At 54.7% G+C, this 14,773-nt stretch overlaps 1 protein-coding gene across 1 annotated transcript in view; it reads left to right on the top strand.

The window, feature by feature from the left end:
* MROH7 (maestro heat like repeat family member 7) overlaps positions 1-14,773 on the top strand; it is a 60,181-nt gene that overhangs the window by 31,996 nt on the left and 13,412 nt on the right. Inside the window, exons 14-17 of the mRNA XM_004699645.2 lie at positions 1,333-1,523; positions 8,303-8,440; positions 10,191-10,305; positions 14,191-14,331. Of these exons, the coding sequence (XP_004699702.1) occupies positions 1,333-1,523; positions 8,303-8,440; positions 10,191-10,305; positions 14,191-14,331 (585 nt within the window). The remainder of the gene's footprint in view (positions 1-1,332; positions 1,524-8,302; positions 8,441-10,190; positions 10,306-14,190; positions 14,332-14,773) is intronic.

Genomic DNA, 14,773 nt, shown 5'->3' with positions numbered 1-14,773 from the left:
CACCCCCACCCCCCGTGCGTGCGGTCACATCACTTATTCCCAGGGAACGTTCCATGAGGAATTGCGGGCCCAAGGGACAGCGTGTGGCGTTGGAGGTACACGGCGCCGTCTGAGCCCTGGGGGCAGGGTGGATGAAGCGCTGGACTGCTAACCGCAGGTCAGCAGTTTGGACCTCCAGCTGCTCTGTGGGACAGAGATGGCGCCCTCTGCTACCATGCAGTGTCCCAGCCTCCGAACCCCCAGGGAGCCGTTCCACTCGGCCGGGGCAGCTCGCTGACCACGTGGAGGCAGGGCAGCAGTGGGTAGACGTGAGGCCAGGTGGGTGCAGATCAGCACCCCTTCTCTACAGAGGAGTCTGAGGTTCAAAGAAGAGTTTGGGCATGGTGCAGCCAAGATGAGTCATTAGGGCCCATAAGTCTACCCCTCACCCCTTCCCCACAAGGTCCTTGGTGGGCTGAGTGGGAGTGGGGTGTGGACTCAGGCCAGGGCCAGAACGAGGCTGGCAGCTGGAGATGTTCAAGGTACACGCAAAGTGGGTCCTACGGGGCACTGTGGGCCGAAAGCCAGCAGAGCCGATGTGGGACTTCAGGTTGGTGGGCTTTGGCGAGCTGGTGAGGGCAGCCATGCTCTGGAAGGGGCGGGCATGCCCCGATGGCATCCAGGACAGGGTCTGTTCCCTGGCTCCTGCTCAGGGCTGGGGCCGGTTTCCCTTGGTGCTGGCCGCGTGGGGGCAGCCAGGGTGAAGAGGCCAGCGTGGTGTCCCCGTGCCCTGCGTGTGCCGGTCGTGAGTGAGGTAGAGGAAGGGCACTCTACAGCTGGGGTCTGAAAACCTGAAGGCAAGGCCCAGCTCTGCCCGGTGAGCCACCACCCCACCTGCAAAATGGGATCGAGAGTTTGCCCCATGGGAGTAAGGGAGGGATCTCACTGCCATCATTCGCCCTGGTAGAGGTCAAAGCTCGGGACCAGAGTGACCGGTCCCCCAGTTGCTATCAAGTTGATTCCAATGCACAGTGGCCTGCTGTGTGTCCCATCACCTTTCCAAAGGCTGGCTTGACATTAGATCGCCAGGCCTTTCTTCCAAGCTGCCCCTATGGGTCCTCGGACCTTCAAACTGAATCACTTACACCACCCAGTGACTCCTGGACCGAGGTTACTGTGGCTGCTGTTATGGTTTGGGAAAGGACCCACCCAGAGGGCCGTGGGTTTATGGGGGAGATCTCAGGCTGGGCCAGAGGAGAGGGAAGCCATCTCCCGGAGGGGTGGTCCTGGGCCCAGCCGGGAACGCTGGGTAGATGGTCGAAGCTATCCCACCAGCCTGCTCTCTGCCCGCAGGCAGCCAGCGGCCTGTGTGAGCTCCTGTCCGTCAACAGCTGCGTGGGCCGAGTGAGGCGCATCTACCCCCAGCTGCTGCTGGCCCTGCTCATTCAAGTCCATTACCACATTGGCCTCAGTCTGCCTGGCCGTGTGGGCCCCCGCAAGGACACCAAGAAGGATGGACAGCCCCCCGCCTTTGTGCCCGTCCGGTATGCTCTGCCCTCCTGGCTGCCCCTGCTGTCTCCAACAGTGGGGACAGACGGCCACCCAGTAAGGACCCTTCCAAATGGCCAGCGAGTGCGCACTCGATACACATTAGCTTTGAGACAGAAGAAAAATAAGAAACATTATTTTATTAGCACAGTAAGTTGTCTAACAGTTGTTTCTGAGCACCTGCGGTGCGTGTGCCAGATGCTGAACTCAGTACTGGGCCCAGGAGAGAAGCAGAGTTCCCTCCCTCTCCCCAGGGGCTCACCCCATACTTTTTTCTTTCTTCCCTCCCTAGAGATATTAGGCTTGTGTCCAAGGACCCACCGCTGTATTTTAAATGGTTAATTGACGATGTTGCCGTGAAGTACTATCAGGTCGGCTTCCACGCCTACGTACCACAGAACAAAGCACTACCCCGTCCTGTGATGCTGACACCCAGCTGGTGGCCAGTGGGCCAGTCCATTTCTCAAGGGTCTGCTTTTTTGCTGACCCTCTACCAAGCACGATGTCCTTTTCCAGGGACATCCTAAAAGCATGTCCAAAAGATCACCTGAACTGAAACCTCACCACCCTCCCTCCCAGAGGGCATTCTTTCAAGACAGATGTGTTTGTGCTTCGGAAAATCCACGGCGTGTTTGATGTTCCTCAGCACTCCGGCATTCTAAGGTTTACTCTCTCCAGCTTCCTGATCCGTTGTCTGACTTCCACCCAGCTACGAGGTGATCGAAAATACTGTGGTTTAGGTCCGGAGCACCTTCATGCTCAAAGTGACAGCTCTGCTTTGGGACACTGTAACCACAGCCTTTTTTGGCCTGCCCGTCCAATGCCACACACCACTGGGTTTCTTGACTGGGCTTCCATTGGCGTTGACCGTGGACCCCGGTGGAGTGAAATCCATGACAGCGCCGATCTTGTGCTCCTGGACCGGGATGTTGCTTCGGGGTCCGTGTGAGGATTTCTGTCTCCTTTACCTTGAGGTATAATTCATACCTCAATGTCTTCCGTCTCCATCCGTGTCTCCAGTCTTCTTGGCTTTCGGCAAGCTGGGTGGCTAACGCTTGTCCTCCAGTCCTTTCTTCGTCTAGCCCAGCTACTTGCATCGTTTGCTCAGCACGCTTGAGTCAGTATGGCGAAAGGGAATTGCCCCTGTAATAGGTTATATGTGCACATGGCGAAAACATTTAAAAGACAGAGAAGCTAGCCTCCCTTTCTACCTTAACCCAGTTACCCTCTCCAAAGGCTGCCATATGTTTTCATAGCGTTCTCAAAGTGGTGTCTAGTGTCCTCGGCCTGCTGGAGCCAAATGCCCGGAGGCTTTTAAGGACAGAGGTTTACTGTCTCTCGTTTCTGGAGGCTAGGGCTTTGCATCCAGGGCTCTCTCCTCTCAGAAAGTTCTAGGGGAAGCTCCCTTCCGGTAGCCCCAGGTGTACCGCAATTGCGGGAGCTGCGGCAGGATTCCGTCCTCAGATGACCCTCTTCCCGCCGTGTCCCTTCTCTCGGGAGGACGCGTGCAGATGGGATACGCATCCAGCCGCCTCTGCAGGTCCTCCCTAGGGGCTGTGAATTGGGCCTCCAGCTGCTGGCAACCCCGCCCACAATGGAAGGAAGCATGCATTGTGGGCCGTAAGGTTTTTGTGGGCGGAGACCTCCAGGGCTTTCTTCCTAGTGCATCTTAGTCGGGAAGCTCCACTGACTCCTGTTCGGCATCACAGTCACACGCAACGCCCTGACAGACGGGGGGGTGGACAATCAGTGCTTTGGTTGGGAATCTAACCTGGGTCTTGGACAGGGATTCTCCCCTCATGTTAACTGACAGCATCTTCAAAGACCCTCTTTCCAAACAAAATCACATTCACAGCTACAAGGGGTTAGGATTTCAACATCTCTTTCTTGGAGAGAAAGCATTCAATTTATATATAATGAGTGGTGTGCACATAGATAAGCACGTGTATTATATTCCCTATTTTTACATGAATGGTAGCATACGCTGCACGTGGTTATGCAGCTTTGCTTATAGCATATACCGTGTTTGGAGGATGATTCCATATAGGTAGTGTTTCTCTCATTATGAGTCAGCACCAATTCCATGGTACCTCGTAACAGCACAAAGATCATGTTCACAGCCTCATCCTATTTTCTAGGACAGAATCCCTATGTGCTGTAATTCATTTCACCAGGAGTCTCGTGATTTGAGTAGTGCCTAGGCCTTTGCATGTATAACCCCCGCCCGTTGTAGTGAATTGTTCATATGTGTTTACAAATGGGAGTGATTGTGCCTGAAGTAGAACTGGTGCATCATGGGATTTCTGCATTTAAATATCAGGCGTCACAAGAACACCATTTGAGACCCCAAAGGGCCGCGTTCACCCCAAGACCAAGTATAGAGGGTGAGGAAAGGAGGAGGAATGGGAACAGGAAACAGGGATGGGCCCTCAAGGGGATTGCAATGGGGGAGTTGAGACCAAATGTGTGTGAACTGCTGACCCGCTCTGTAAACCTCCTCCTAATTCACAACAAAAAATTAGAGTCAGGAAGAAAGAAGAGATTATGTGGTAGAAAAGTTCTGGATGTCCTTGAGGGATGCCTGCTAAAGTGCGCTGCCACCCGAAGTGCCCATTTGCCAAACTGCCCCTCACGGTGCCACCAGCACTGTGTGAGTGTGCTTATTCCCCCCACACTGCGGCTAGCGCAATTTATTTTTAAACATTGTTATCTTTGCCAATCTGCAGTGGGGAAAAACAACCAGCATGCATCCGTTTTAGCTTACATGTCTCTTATTACACGTGCGGTTGAACATCTTTAAATAGGGTTAAATGCTGTTTGTGTTTCCTTTTCTGTAAATACTGTGTTTTTGGTCTTGGCCCATTTTTTTTTTTTAACTTTTATTTTTTATTATTTTAAGCTTAATTTATTCCCGAGCCATGAGTTTTTGCTTCTGCAGTTTCTTCTGGGAAATCTTTTTCTTCTGTGCAACCTCCTCTTCCAGTTTGGGAACGATCTGTTCCTTCTCAGTCAGGATCATGTCAGTGTGGCGGGGGAGCTCAGGGATGGGTTGATCCGACCATGAGCTCTGTAAGTCCGGCGGCGCATCTTGGGGGCTTTGTTCACCTGGATGTGCTCAATGACCGGAGAATCCACATCTAAACCCTTCAGCTCAGCATGACTTTCTGCATTTTTAAGCCTGTGAAGCAAAAATTCAGAGCTCTTTTTGGGCCACCGACCCTGGGTCCAACCCCACTGTTTGGCCTGGGCACACCTACCAACGCCACCATTGTAACGTCTGAAGGGCACACCCTGCTTCTGCAGAGTGTCCTCTTTCAAGTATTTGGTGGCTTTCCGGATGTGCATGCCTTTGATGGCCTGGGCAGTTTCACGGGTGTTCTTGAAGTGGACCCGGAGGTTCGACCCTCTTGATTTGCAGGATTTTGTGGGGTTTTCTGGGTTGAGTGAGTAGCGAACCATTTTGGCAGGTCACCTCAGGCCGCTCCAGTTAGAGCAGTCTTGGCCCGTTTTTTGTGTAGGACTGTTGGGGAATTATTTTTTTACTAATTTTTCAAGATGCTATATTAAGGAAATGAACCGTTATTGGCATTCCAGTTCTATTTAATTAAAACTTTTTTATCAATAGTTTTATTGACATATAATTCACATATCATACAATTCAGTAGTTTAATCATATAAAGAGGAGTTATAAATTATCACCACATCAGTTTTAAAATATTTTCTTCATTCTTGTACTTGTCGTTATTAGCTCCCCACCTACCCCCACCACCCCTGCCATGCCCCCAATGAATCATTAATCCACTTACTATCTCTAAAGCTTTACCTATCCTGAATGTCATATACAGAAAAACCTTTAAATATAAACTAACAAGAATAGCAAAGTAAAACAGAATAAAATCTCAATAGAAAAGAAAGCAGAAAATATTAAAAACTAGAACAAATTTAAATGGACCATAAGGGAGGTCAAATGATAGGGTGCTAAATTTTAACCTAACTCCATCCACAACAATCCACTTTCTAATGCATTCTGCATGATAGCAAGGCTGCTCACATCCCAGTCCACGGTCAGAGGGGAGTCAACAGGGACTTAATTCACTTCTATCTCCCCTTCACTTTTTTTTTAATAACTGAAACAATGGGTCAAAAGGGAATTCAAATGATATTACATTTTGACCTAACTACGATGCTCTGTGTCTGATAACAGGGCTGTTCACATCCTTCCACTGTGATCACAGGGTAGCCACTGAAGGCTTCTTGATCCATGTGTGGACTCTAAATGGATTTAGGGCTTCCACTGTCATCCATAGCCACCTGCAAGCCAGGTGTTCACAATTTAGACTCTGATACCATTCCCTCCTTTAGATTTGGATGATATTATTTACAATCCGTGGGTCACACAGGCTGGTCTGCTTCTTCCATGTGGACTTAGTTGACTGCTTGTTTGGAAGCAAACCTATAAGACCCCAGATGCTATTTTTTTTCTGGTAGCCGAGCATCACTTAGTTTCTTCACCACACTTTGCTGTAGCACTAATATCTTCATTGATCTCTTCATTAGGTTGAGCATCAAGCAGGCCCATCTCAGAAGAACTGATTGTTGTTATATTGTGACTGGAATTAAGTGGGTCACAGGTGTTACAGGGTTGAGTGATGACGTGGGAACGCTCAGAGAAGCTGACAGGTGCCCAAAGGCGGGGATGTTGATCTGTGAGCAGAGGCAGGCTGGCCGTGGAGGAATCCAGGATTAGCTCTATGGAGGCATGCCCGCTCACCTCTTACTTTGGGTTGAACTGGGAGGGAGACACCAGACGCAGCCTTTGGGTCTCTGTGCGCTGCAGCAGCCCCCTGTTGTCTCCCCATCCCAGTGGAAGCCAAGGGAAGGAGGTGGTCCTTGCTCAGGGTTGCCGAGAGAGGCTGAGCTTCCCGGAGGGTCTCCCTCGCAGAGTGGGTGTCGGGAGGAAGCCAGAGGGCTGTTCTACCATCAGCCCTCTTCCCACGGGCTTCGTTCGTCATTGTGCAGAACAGCTAGGAGAGTCTGCCCCGTGACAGTGGGTAGGGGCACGTGGACATGTGGAGGATCGTTCCTGTTGGAAATTGGAGCGTGGTTGAGGACATGGTGTCGCGCTGTGTTCAGGAACGTTTGCCCAAGTAGATCCTCATCTCTCGCGACACACACGAGCACAGGGGGGTTGTGTGTCAACGTCCGAGACCTGTAGGCCAGGTTGTTGCCGTCTGAGGGCCTGAGCCGCCAAGGAGGTGCTGACGGGACCTGTCCCGCAGGAAGGCCCCGTGGGAGAGTGCGCGGCCTGGGCACTCTGTTCCAGCCAGCGGTTCTGCTTCTGGACATTGAGAGGAATTATCCTAATTCTCTAAAAGGAAATGTATCGTCTCTGTTTAGTCATGTAGACTGAATACTTGGAGTTTTCGAGGGGACGAAAGAGCTGGGGAACGTCAGCCCCCAGGAGAATTGGGCAACACCTGCGGCCGACCTCCGTGTCCTCGCCATCACGGCCAACGGGTTTCCTTTCCTCCCATCCCTCCCCCCTCTCGTCCGTTCCTTCTCTTTGCCTTTGAACCCTGCCAGTGTTGCTGGTAGGGGTGGTGGTCGGTTGAGTAGTAAGCTCACTGCCATGGAACTGATTCTGACTCAGGGACCCCATAAGACAGAGTAGAACTGCCCACTGGGTTTCTGAGACAGTACCTCTACCTCTTCACAGAGCAGAGAGCCTTGTCTTTCTCCCACAGAGAGCTGGTGGGTTTGACCAGGCTGTGTTTGGGTTAGCAGAGCTGGTGGATTTGAACAGACAATCTTGGGTTTAGCAGAGTGAGGGTATTTGAACAGGCCATCTTAGGGTTCACGGAGTTGGGGGGCTTGAACAGACCATCTTAGGCTTAGCAGCTCAACATGCAGCCCACAGCACTACCAGGGCTCTTTTGGTTGAGGAGGAAGCCTCTAAAATTCATGTTTACCTGGAACCTGTGAATGTGGCCTATTTGGAAACAGAGTCTTTACAGATGTATTCAAATTAAAATGAGTTCATACAAGATGAGGGTCATCACTAAACATATGAGAAAAAAGGAGCGGGAGATTTGAGTAGAGAGACACGGGATGAAACGGGGAGAACGTCATGTGGCGATGGAGGCAGAGATTGGGGAGACACAGCTACGAGAAAAGGCCGTGAGGGGTTCTGAGCTACCAGATGCAGGAAGAGGCAAAGAAGGAGTCTCCTCTAGTCTTCGGACGCAGCCTGGTGCTTCCAGACATTTCTGCTGCTTGAAACCGCCCAGTTTGGGCTTCTTTGCTGTGGCAGCCCCAGGAAACCAACACAGTCCATTACTGACAGCACACGTCTCAAGGAGCGACCTCAGGACGGGGTGGGTCCCAAGTCCAGGCCTCGGGAGAAGCTTGGACTTTCACATGGGAACAAGGAGCGAACCTCAGGGCAAAGCACTGTCCCTCAAGGCTTCTGCCCGGCAGCAGGGGGTCCTGCAGGGACACAGCAGTGGGTGAGAGTGGGGAGGCCCAGCCCAGACTCCCTCCTCTAGTCAAAGTACGTTAGGAAACATGAGAACCATCTCTCAAGGGTGCTGGCTTTTGCTTCTGTTGACTCTCCTGCTCTCAAGCAAGCTAGCATTTTCAGAGAGCACTCTGTGGGCGCCCTGCCCGCCACACCCAACCACCAGCATGGGGGCCACCTGGGAGCTGACCCTGAGAGCACCCTGGGAGGGAGGGTGGGGTTGGGCGAACATGAGCCTCTGGTCCCTCGTCTTGGCAGCTGGGTGGTGAAGGTGGTGAAGACCCTGCTGCTGAAGATGGGCTGCTTCCACGAGGCCAGCTTTCTGGAGGACCGGGGCGGCTGGGAATTCCTGGGGCAGGCGGAGAACCACCACCGCGGCGTGTCCCTGCTGGCGAGGTAAGATGGGGACCACCTCCGACAGGTTGGCGTGGGGGGCCGACTCCAGGCCCTTCACGCCACCTGGGTTGGCATCTTCCTCTGGGGAAGTCCCTTCTGCTTGGCCTGTCCCCTCTTCCCTACCATGAGGAGGAGGTGGTCTGCCTCGGAGGACAGCTGGGGATCCAACAGATGTGTAAGCGGGCCCCACACTCTGTGGCTATGTTGTTGCCCGGGATCAGTTCCGACCCAGGGCAACACTGAACAACAGAAGGACAGTTACGTGGATATAAACTCCGCCTCCGATTGGCCTGTCGATTGCAGATCCCCCTGGACGTTTGCGGTCATACTTTCTGGCCACGTTGTTAATTCCACCTCCGCACAAGACTACAGTCGTGGCCATACAGCTCGGCAGTTAAGGGTGCGGGCGGTGGGGAGGGCTACCTGTGTCTGAGCTGGGCCACATGACTGCCCCCCCCCCTTCTGTGTCTCAGACTGCTACTCAGAAAAATGGAAATAGCCCCAGGACCCATCTCAGAGGTTTGGAGTGAGGATCGATCAATGATACATAAAGTGCTTGGGAGAGTCCTGGCTCAGGGAAACAGCTGCACACGTGTTAGCTTTTATTCTCATCATCATGAGTGTGGGCAGGGAGGGGATTACTCATGCACAATTTTCAGAGGAACAGGACACGGTTCAGAGACAGGCTGTCCTGAGTTAAGGTCACGCAGCCTGGAAGTGGCAGAGCTGACCCCAGACCAGGACGCTTTCCCTGACCACACAGAGATGCTCCTGGGGTCCTGGGCACCTTGGTTCCTACAGTGGCCCCTGAGGGATCCAGCCTGCCTGCGAGGCCTGCCCCTTGGGTGCCCAGGACGGAGGTCTCGGGACACCGCACAGTTTCTTGAGCTCCTCCTGTACTCTGAGTGTCCTGCACGGAGTCCACGCATGGATCACGCCCCCCGGCTTGTGAAGTAGCACTGTGATATGATCTATGTTGTGCACGAGGGAACTGAGCCCCAGAGAAGTCAAGGGACTTGCCCATAGGCACTCCGCAAGTTAGGGCCACGGTTTGAACCAAGGCTGTCTTTAGCGCGGACTGGGTGTGACCACTAGGTTTTCCTGGAATCGCTAGTCCAGGGAGCAGGGGGCACAGTCCTCAACTCTAGTGGGCATCAGCACACCTGCAGGGCCAGCTGAGACATGGAGGGCGGGACCCCACCCCCAGATTTTTAATTCAGGAAGGCTGGGGTGAGCCATGCATTCCCAGGCCAGGCGGGTGCTGCCGGCTCAGTCGGTGGGGAGCCCTGCCTGAACGTTAGTCTGTGCTCAGCGCGGTGCCCGTGGGTGGCTCACGCTCTGCCTCCACCTCCGGGAACGGGGCTAAGAGTTAGGCACCTGCTTTGAAGAACAGCACGGGGCTCGCATGGCTGGCTGCAGCCCAGCAACCATCAGGGCCCCACCCGCCCTCCATCTCTCTCTTCCTCCCACAAGACCCACGGGCAGCCGGGCCCCTTCGCCTGCCTCTCCCCCTCATTTGCTCTGCACCCTCAGCCAAGTCACGTTCCCACCCTGGGCCTCAGTTCCCCCATCTGTGAAAGAAAGCAGTTCAGCTAGGTGGCCAGTGAGATGGCGTCTGGGGCTCCCTCAGGGAAGGAAGGCGCACACTCAGCTCGGCTTGCCTGGGGCATACCGAGCAGGCCCACAGAGCCCGGAGAGCCTGAAAGCACAGCCTACACCGCCCCCCCCTTCCCACTCCCCGCCCCCCCAGGGCCATGGTGCACTACTCCTGCCAGGAGCTGTGCCGCATCCTCTACCTGCTCATCCCACTCCTGGAGCGAGGCGACGAGAAGCACAAGATCACGGCCACCGCCTTCTTCGTGGAGGTACAGACCCGGGCGCCAGGGGGCGCCCCTCCTGAGTCACACTCGGCAAAGGCGTCCCGCGATTGCGCTAAGGCAGCCGTTCTCAACCTGTGGGTCGCGACCCCTTTGGGGGTCGAACAACCCTTTCGCAGGGGTTACCCGATTCCTCACAGTAGCAATACGACAGCGATGAAGCAGCAATGAAAGTAGTTGTCTAGTTGGGGGTCACCACAACCTGAGGAACTGTAGGAAAGGGCTGCGGGTGAGGAAGGTTGAGGACCACTGGGTCTGAGTCATGAAGACCTGTACCTCCCTCTTCCTCCTCTCCCTTCTCTCCGCCCCTTCACCCACTGCTCTTCCCGGCCCCCAGCAGCAGCCGGCCCTCTCTGGGCACTGCTGTCCTCAAGCAGGGGAGACAGGGACAGCAAGGGCGCGGGGGAATAGATTGGGGTGTCTTCAGGAGGGTTGCTTCGTTTTCTGTAAGCTGAGTGTGTGGGGGTGGTGGTGGTGGTGAATCATAAGACATGGATCACGAAAAGTCGATGGGATCAGACCCAAGAGAGACTGACCAATAATCATAGTCAAGGCTAACCGAGTGCCTACTGTCTTCCAGGCACGCTTTCCGAGCTTCATTTAATCCTCACAGTACTCCGACGAGGCAGGTGGGGTGACATCCCTGATTTACAGAGCAGGAAACTGAGACACAGACTCACATCCCTTTCCCAGGGCCACAACAGCTAGAGAGCAGCAGATCCAGGGTTCACACCTGGACATTTGGGCTCTGACACACGCTCCCTTAGCCAGCCCTCTCGTCTGCATCCTGTGTCCTGACAGATGCAATGCGGGAGGACCCGGTCATTCCCAGTGTCGGTGTTGTGGGACTCAGAGGCAGGCGGCTGACTGCTTGAATGGTATGAGGTGCAGGGCAGCTGCCTGGAAGGGTCCTTTTCCTAGCTGGACCATAGGGACCACGTCTGGCACCTTTCCTGCCTCTCCAGCATGGCTGTGAGCCTGGAGCACAGGGCTTGCGTGCGTTGCAGGCCTGGACCAGAGAGGGGACCAGTGCCCAAGAGCACATGTGGGCTCTGCAGGGACCATCAGGCTCTGCTGAAAAGATGTGCCTGGGTCTTGGGTTTGGGGTCCAGGAGTCGGTTTCAGACCCAGCTCTGGCCCAGTTTTCCCTCTGATTTCTCTGGTGACCCTGATGAGGGACAGAGAAAGGACCAAACGCTGTCCCGACCTCTGTCCTGCATTACTCATGGTCTGTACAGCTGCCCTGCAGGGAAGCACCCGTGATGCCCGGGGTCTGGTGAACTGGGGCTAAGTCTCAAGGTCACACAGCTCAGAGGACCCATGAGACCCAGAACCCGGGTGCTGCCCAACTCAGCCTGCTCCTCTCTCCCAGCCACCTCCCTGGAGAGGCACTTCTGTCTCATCTGCTGGTGGGACCTTAGGGGTGCTTCCTGTGAGCCCACAGTCCCCAGCTTCCTCCTGTGTGTCTGAGCAGGGGCCCTCCCTCCAGGCACGGAGGTCCTCTGTCAGGCTTGGTCCCCCATTCCCAGAAGGGTCTCACTCCTCACCAGAGGCAAGCTACTCATTTGTGTGATGGCTCAGATGTACCCCCTGCCCTCCAGGCTCCCCTTGCTGTGAGTGTGGTTGTGTGTGTGTGTGACAGTGTGCACCTGCTCTTCTCCCAGTGACCTCTCACGGGAGCTGTGACCTTGGACAAGCCACATCACCCATCTGTGCTTCAGCTTCCTCCCTCGACTCCGGGGACACAGAACTGCGGTCGTCCTCTGGACGGCCGGCTGCTTTGTGGAACATACATGCACCAAGTCAATAGTTTCCATGTGTGCATTCAGGGCGCCGATTATGTTCTCCAAGCTGCGTGACATCCTCACCCCCTCCTCGGAGCTGTTCCTCCCCGTAGATATCAACCCTCTGGCCCCCAGGTGTAGGACTAATCTTTCTGAGTTGTTGCTGGCAGCTGGATTCCATAGAAGTCATTCAGCAAACAGTAATACTCAGGGCAGACCTTTTGCCGATGATCTCAGATGCTTCCCCCACTCCCATCCCCCGAAGTACACTTTTAAGGCATGTAATTTTGGCGGACACATTTCTGCATGGAAGTGTTTTTGTTGTTGTTTTAGTATTTATTGTCTTGTTTTGCCAGTAGCTCTTTTTACTTGGAGATAATGATAGGTTTTTGTGCACGGGTAAGAAACAGCAGAGTCCTGGTGTGTCCTTTGCGCTCGTGGTAACAGCTCATGAAACGATCACGATACAGTGTCAAGACCAAGGGACCGACACGGCGACAGCCTCCCGATCTTACTGCTCATTGCTCCTCTTCACTTTTGTGAATGAATGTCTTGGACCTCACATGCGTCAGCTGAGGATTAAATGTGTTCACATAAAGCCCTTAGAACCACGCCTGGCGCCTCAGAGGTACTGCCTGAGCCAGTTATTACCTATTGTCATTACTCACATCTCTGTGTTATGACCAGGAGTGCTGGTGGCCTACTGGTTTACCTGTTGGGCTGCAAACATCATGGTCGGCAGTTCGAAACCAACAGCTGCTCCTCGGGAGAAAGATGAGGCTCTCTACTTCCGTAAAGATTGACAGCCTCTGAAACCCACAGGGACAGCTCTGTCCTGTTCTGTCCTATAGGGTCACTGTGTGTCCTGTGCCTAACCCAGAGATGGGTGTGGAGGAGACTTGAGCAGCAGTTGTGTTGGGGGGGGTGGCGCGCGGAGGAAAGTGCAGCCCCTCCTTTCCTGCCCCTCAGCTGTCCGGCCCCCTCCCCTGAGCTCTCCACAACCCTCCCCCCTCCTATATACACTGTTGTCCTAGGAGCCGTAGTGCGGACAGGGGCTGACTGAGGCAATGGGCGAGCCCTTGAGGATGACTCGGCAGGGGCTGGAGACCAGGCGGCTGCTGTGGGTGGGGAGGGTGAAGAGGGAGAAGGGACTGAGGCTGATGCCTGAGTTTTGGCAGCGACACCAGTCGGGGGTGGCGCTAACCCTGCCAGGAGAAAGGAGCCGCATTTCATGTTGAACCCAACCTCACAGTACAAACATTCCCCAAGTACATACAGCACACCAGGTCTTGGGTTAGGTACCAAGATTCCAAAGAGGGATGGCTTGGGTGTTTCTTCTCAAGGGAGCCCCCTGTCTGATAGGGGAGGCAGGTGGAAAAGCAGATGAGCACTCAAGGTCCCACGTGCTGCCTGAGGGGGGTGCTTGGGGGCTCCCAGGGCCCCAGAGAAAGGGTGGTCAGCATAGGGTGGGGAGGAGGAGACCAAAGAGGTCATGTCAAGCACAGCTTCAAAGGGGCTGAGCTTCAGGTGGAGTCAGGTGGGGTGAGTGGGGTTCAGAGTGGAGATGGGCATCCGACGAGCATGGATAGGACATCCAGGAAATGGTGGGTAGACGCTGGCCACCGGTGCTAACAGGGTGGACTACACAGTGGGCCCGTGGGCAGGAGGCCCCCGAGGCAAGTAGAGCCAGCTGGCAAAAGGCGAGAGGGACACGTGTTACGCTCAGGTTTGCTGCAAAGTGCCTGATGGACAGTCGTCCAGGGGGTTGTCCAGTAAATCTCTGGCACTCCTAATCTGGGCAGAGGCTGAGGTTGGAGATAGAAATGTGAAAGTTATGTGCCTATTTAAAACCCACATCTGCTCGAATGCAGTTGATTCTGACTCACGGTGACCTTGGCTATTGCCTTAACACAAGCAGGTCGCCAGTGGCCGGCATTGGACAGCGCTGACCCAAGCAGCGATCATTCATTCACACACCTTCCCCAGACTCCTGGTGATCCCATGTGCCCTACCTTCCCTGGGGAGGCCCCGGTGGCCGCCCTCACCCCGAGTGAGTGAGTGAGTGAGTGATCACCTGCTTGCGCCCCAGCTCCTCCAGATGCAGCAGGTGCGGCGGATCCCCGAGGAGTACTCTCTGGGGCGGATGGCGGAAGGCCTGAGCCACCGTGACCCCATCATGAAGGTGCTGTCCATTCGAGGCCTGATCATCCTGGCCCGCAGGACTGAGAAGGTGAGGCAGAGAGCAGGGGGTTGAGGGAGCCGGGGTCCTGCCGCAAGAAAGCATGGAGCTGGCTGCTTGCCATGGTCTCTCCGATCCTGGAGGCAGAATCAGAGCCCTCTCTCTGTCCCATGGGGAAAATGGATGTCGCTGTGTTGGTGGCTGTTGTGTGGATTCCGACTGCTGGCAACCCGCCCCCCCCCCCCACCCCCCGTGGGCAGAGGAAAAGTGTGCACTGCCAGGCGCTCATAGCTGTGCCCTATGGAAGGGATTGCCACGCCTTTATTTCAAGGCACCTCTGGGTGGGCTCCAACGGCCAACTTTGTGGTTCATAGTCCATCCTCACAGCCCAGAAACTCTCTCTCGATCACAGGCTTCATTCTTGTTGAAATCAGTGCTAGTCCAGGGTTTCTGGCAGTGCACATAGAGGAGAGGCAAGGCCGGGTAGAACCCC

Source organism: Echinops telfairi, unplaced genomic scaffold, assembly GCF_000313985.2.
Source record: "Echinops telfairi isolate 266 unplaced genomic scaffold, ASM31398v2 ScPeMD7_443;HRSCAF=831, whole genome shotgun sequence".
In the NCBI taxonomy this organism is placed as follows: domain Eukaryota; kingdom Metazoa; phylum Chordata; class Mammalia; order Afrosoricida; family Tenrecidae; genus Echinops; species Echinops telfairi.
Note: the sequence above shows the minus strand (reverse complement) of the source record. Positions and strands in the feature narration are given on the sequence as shown.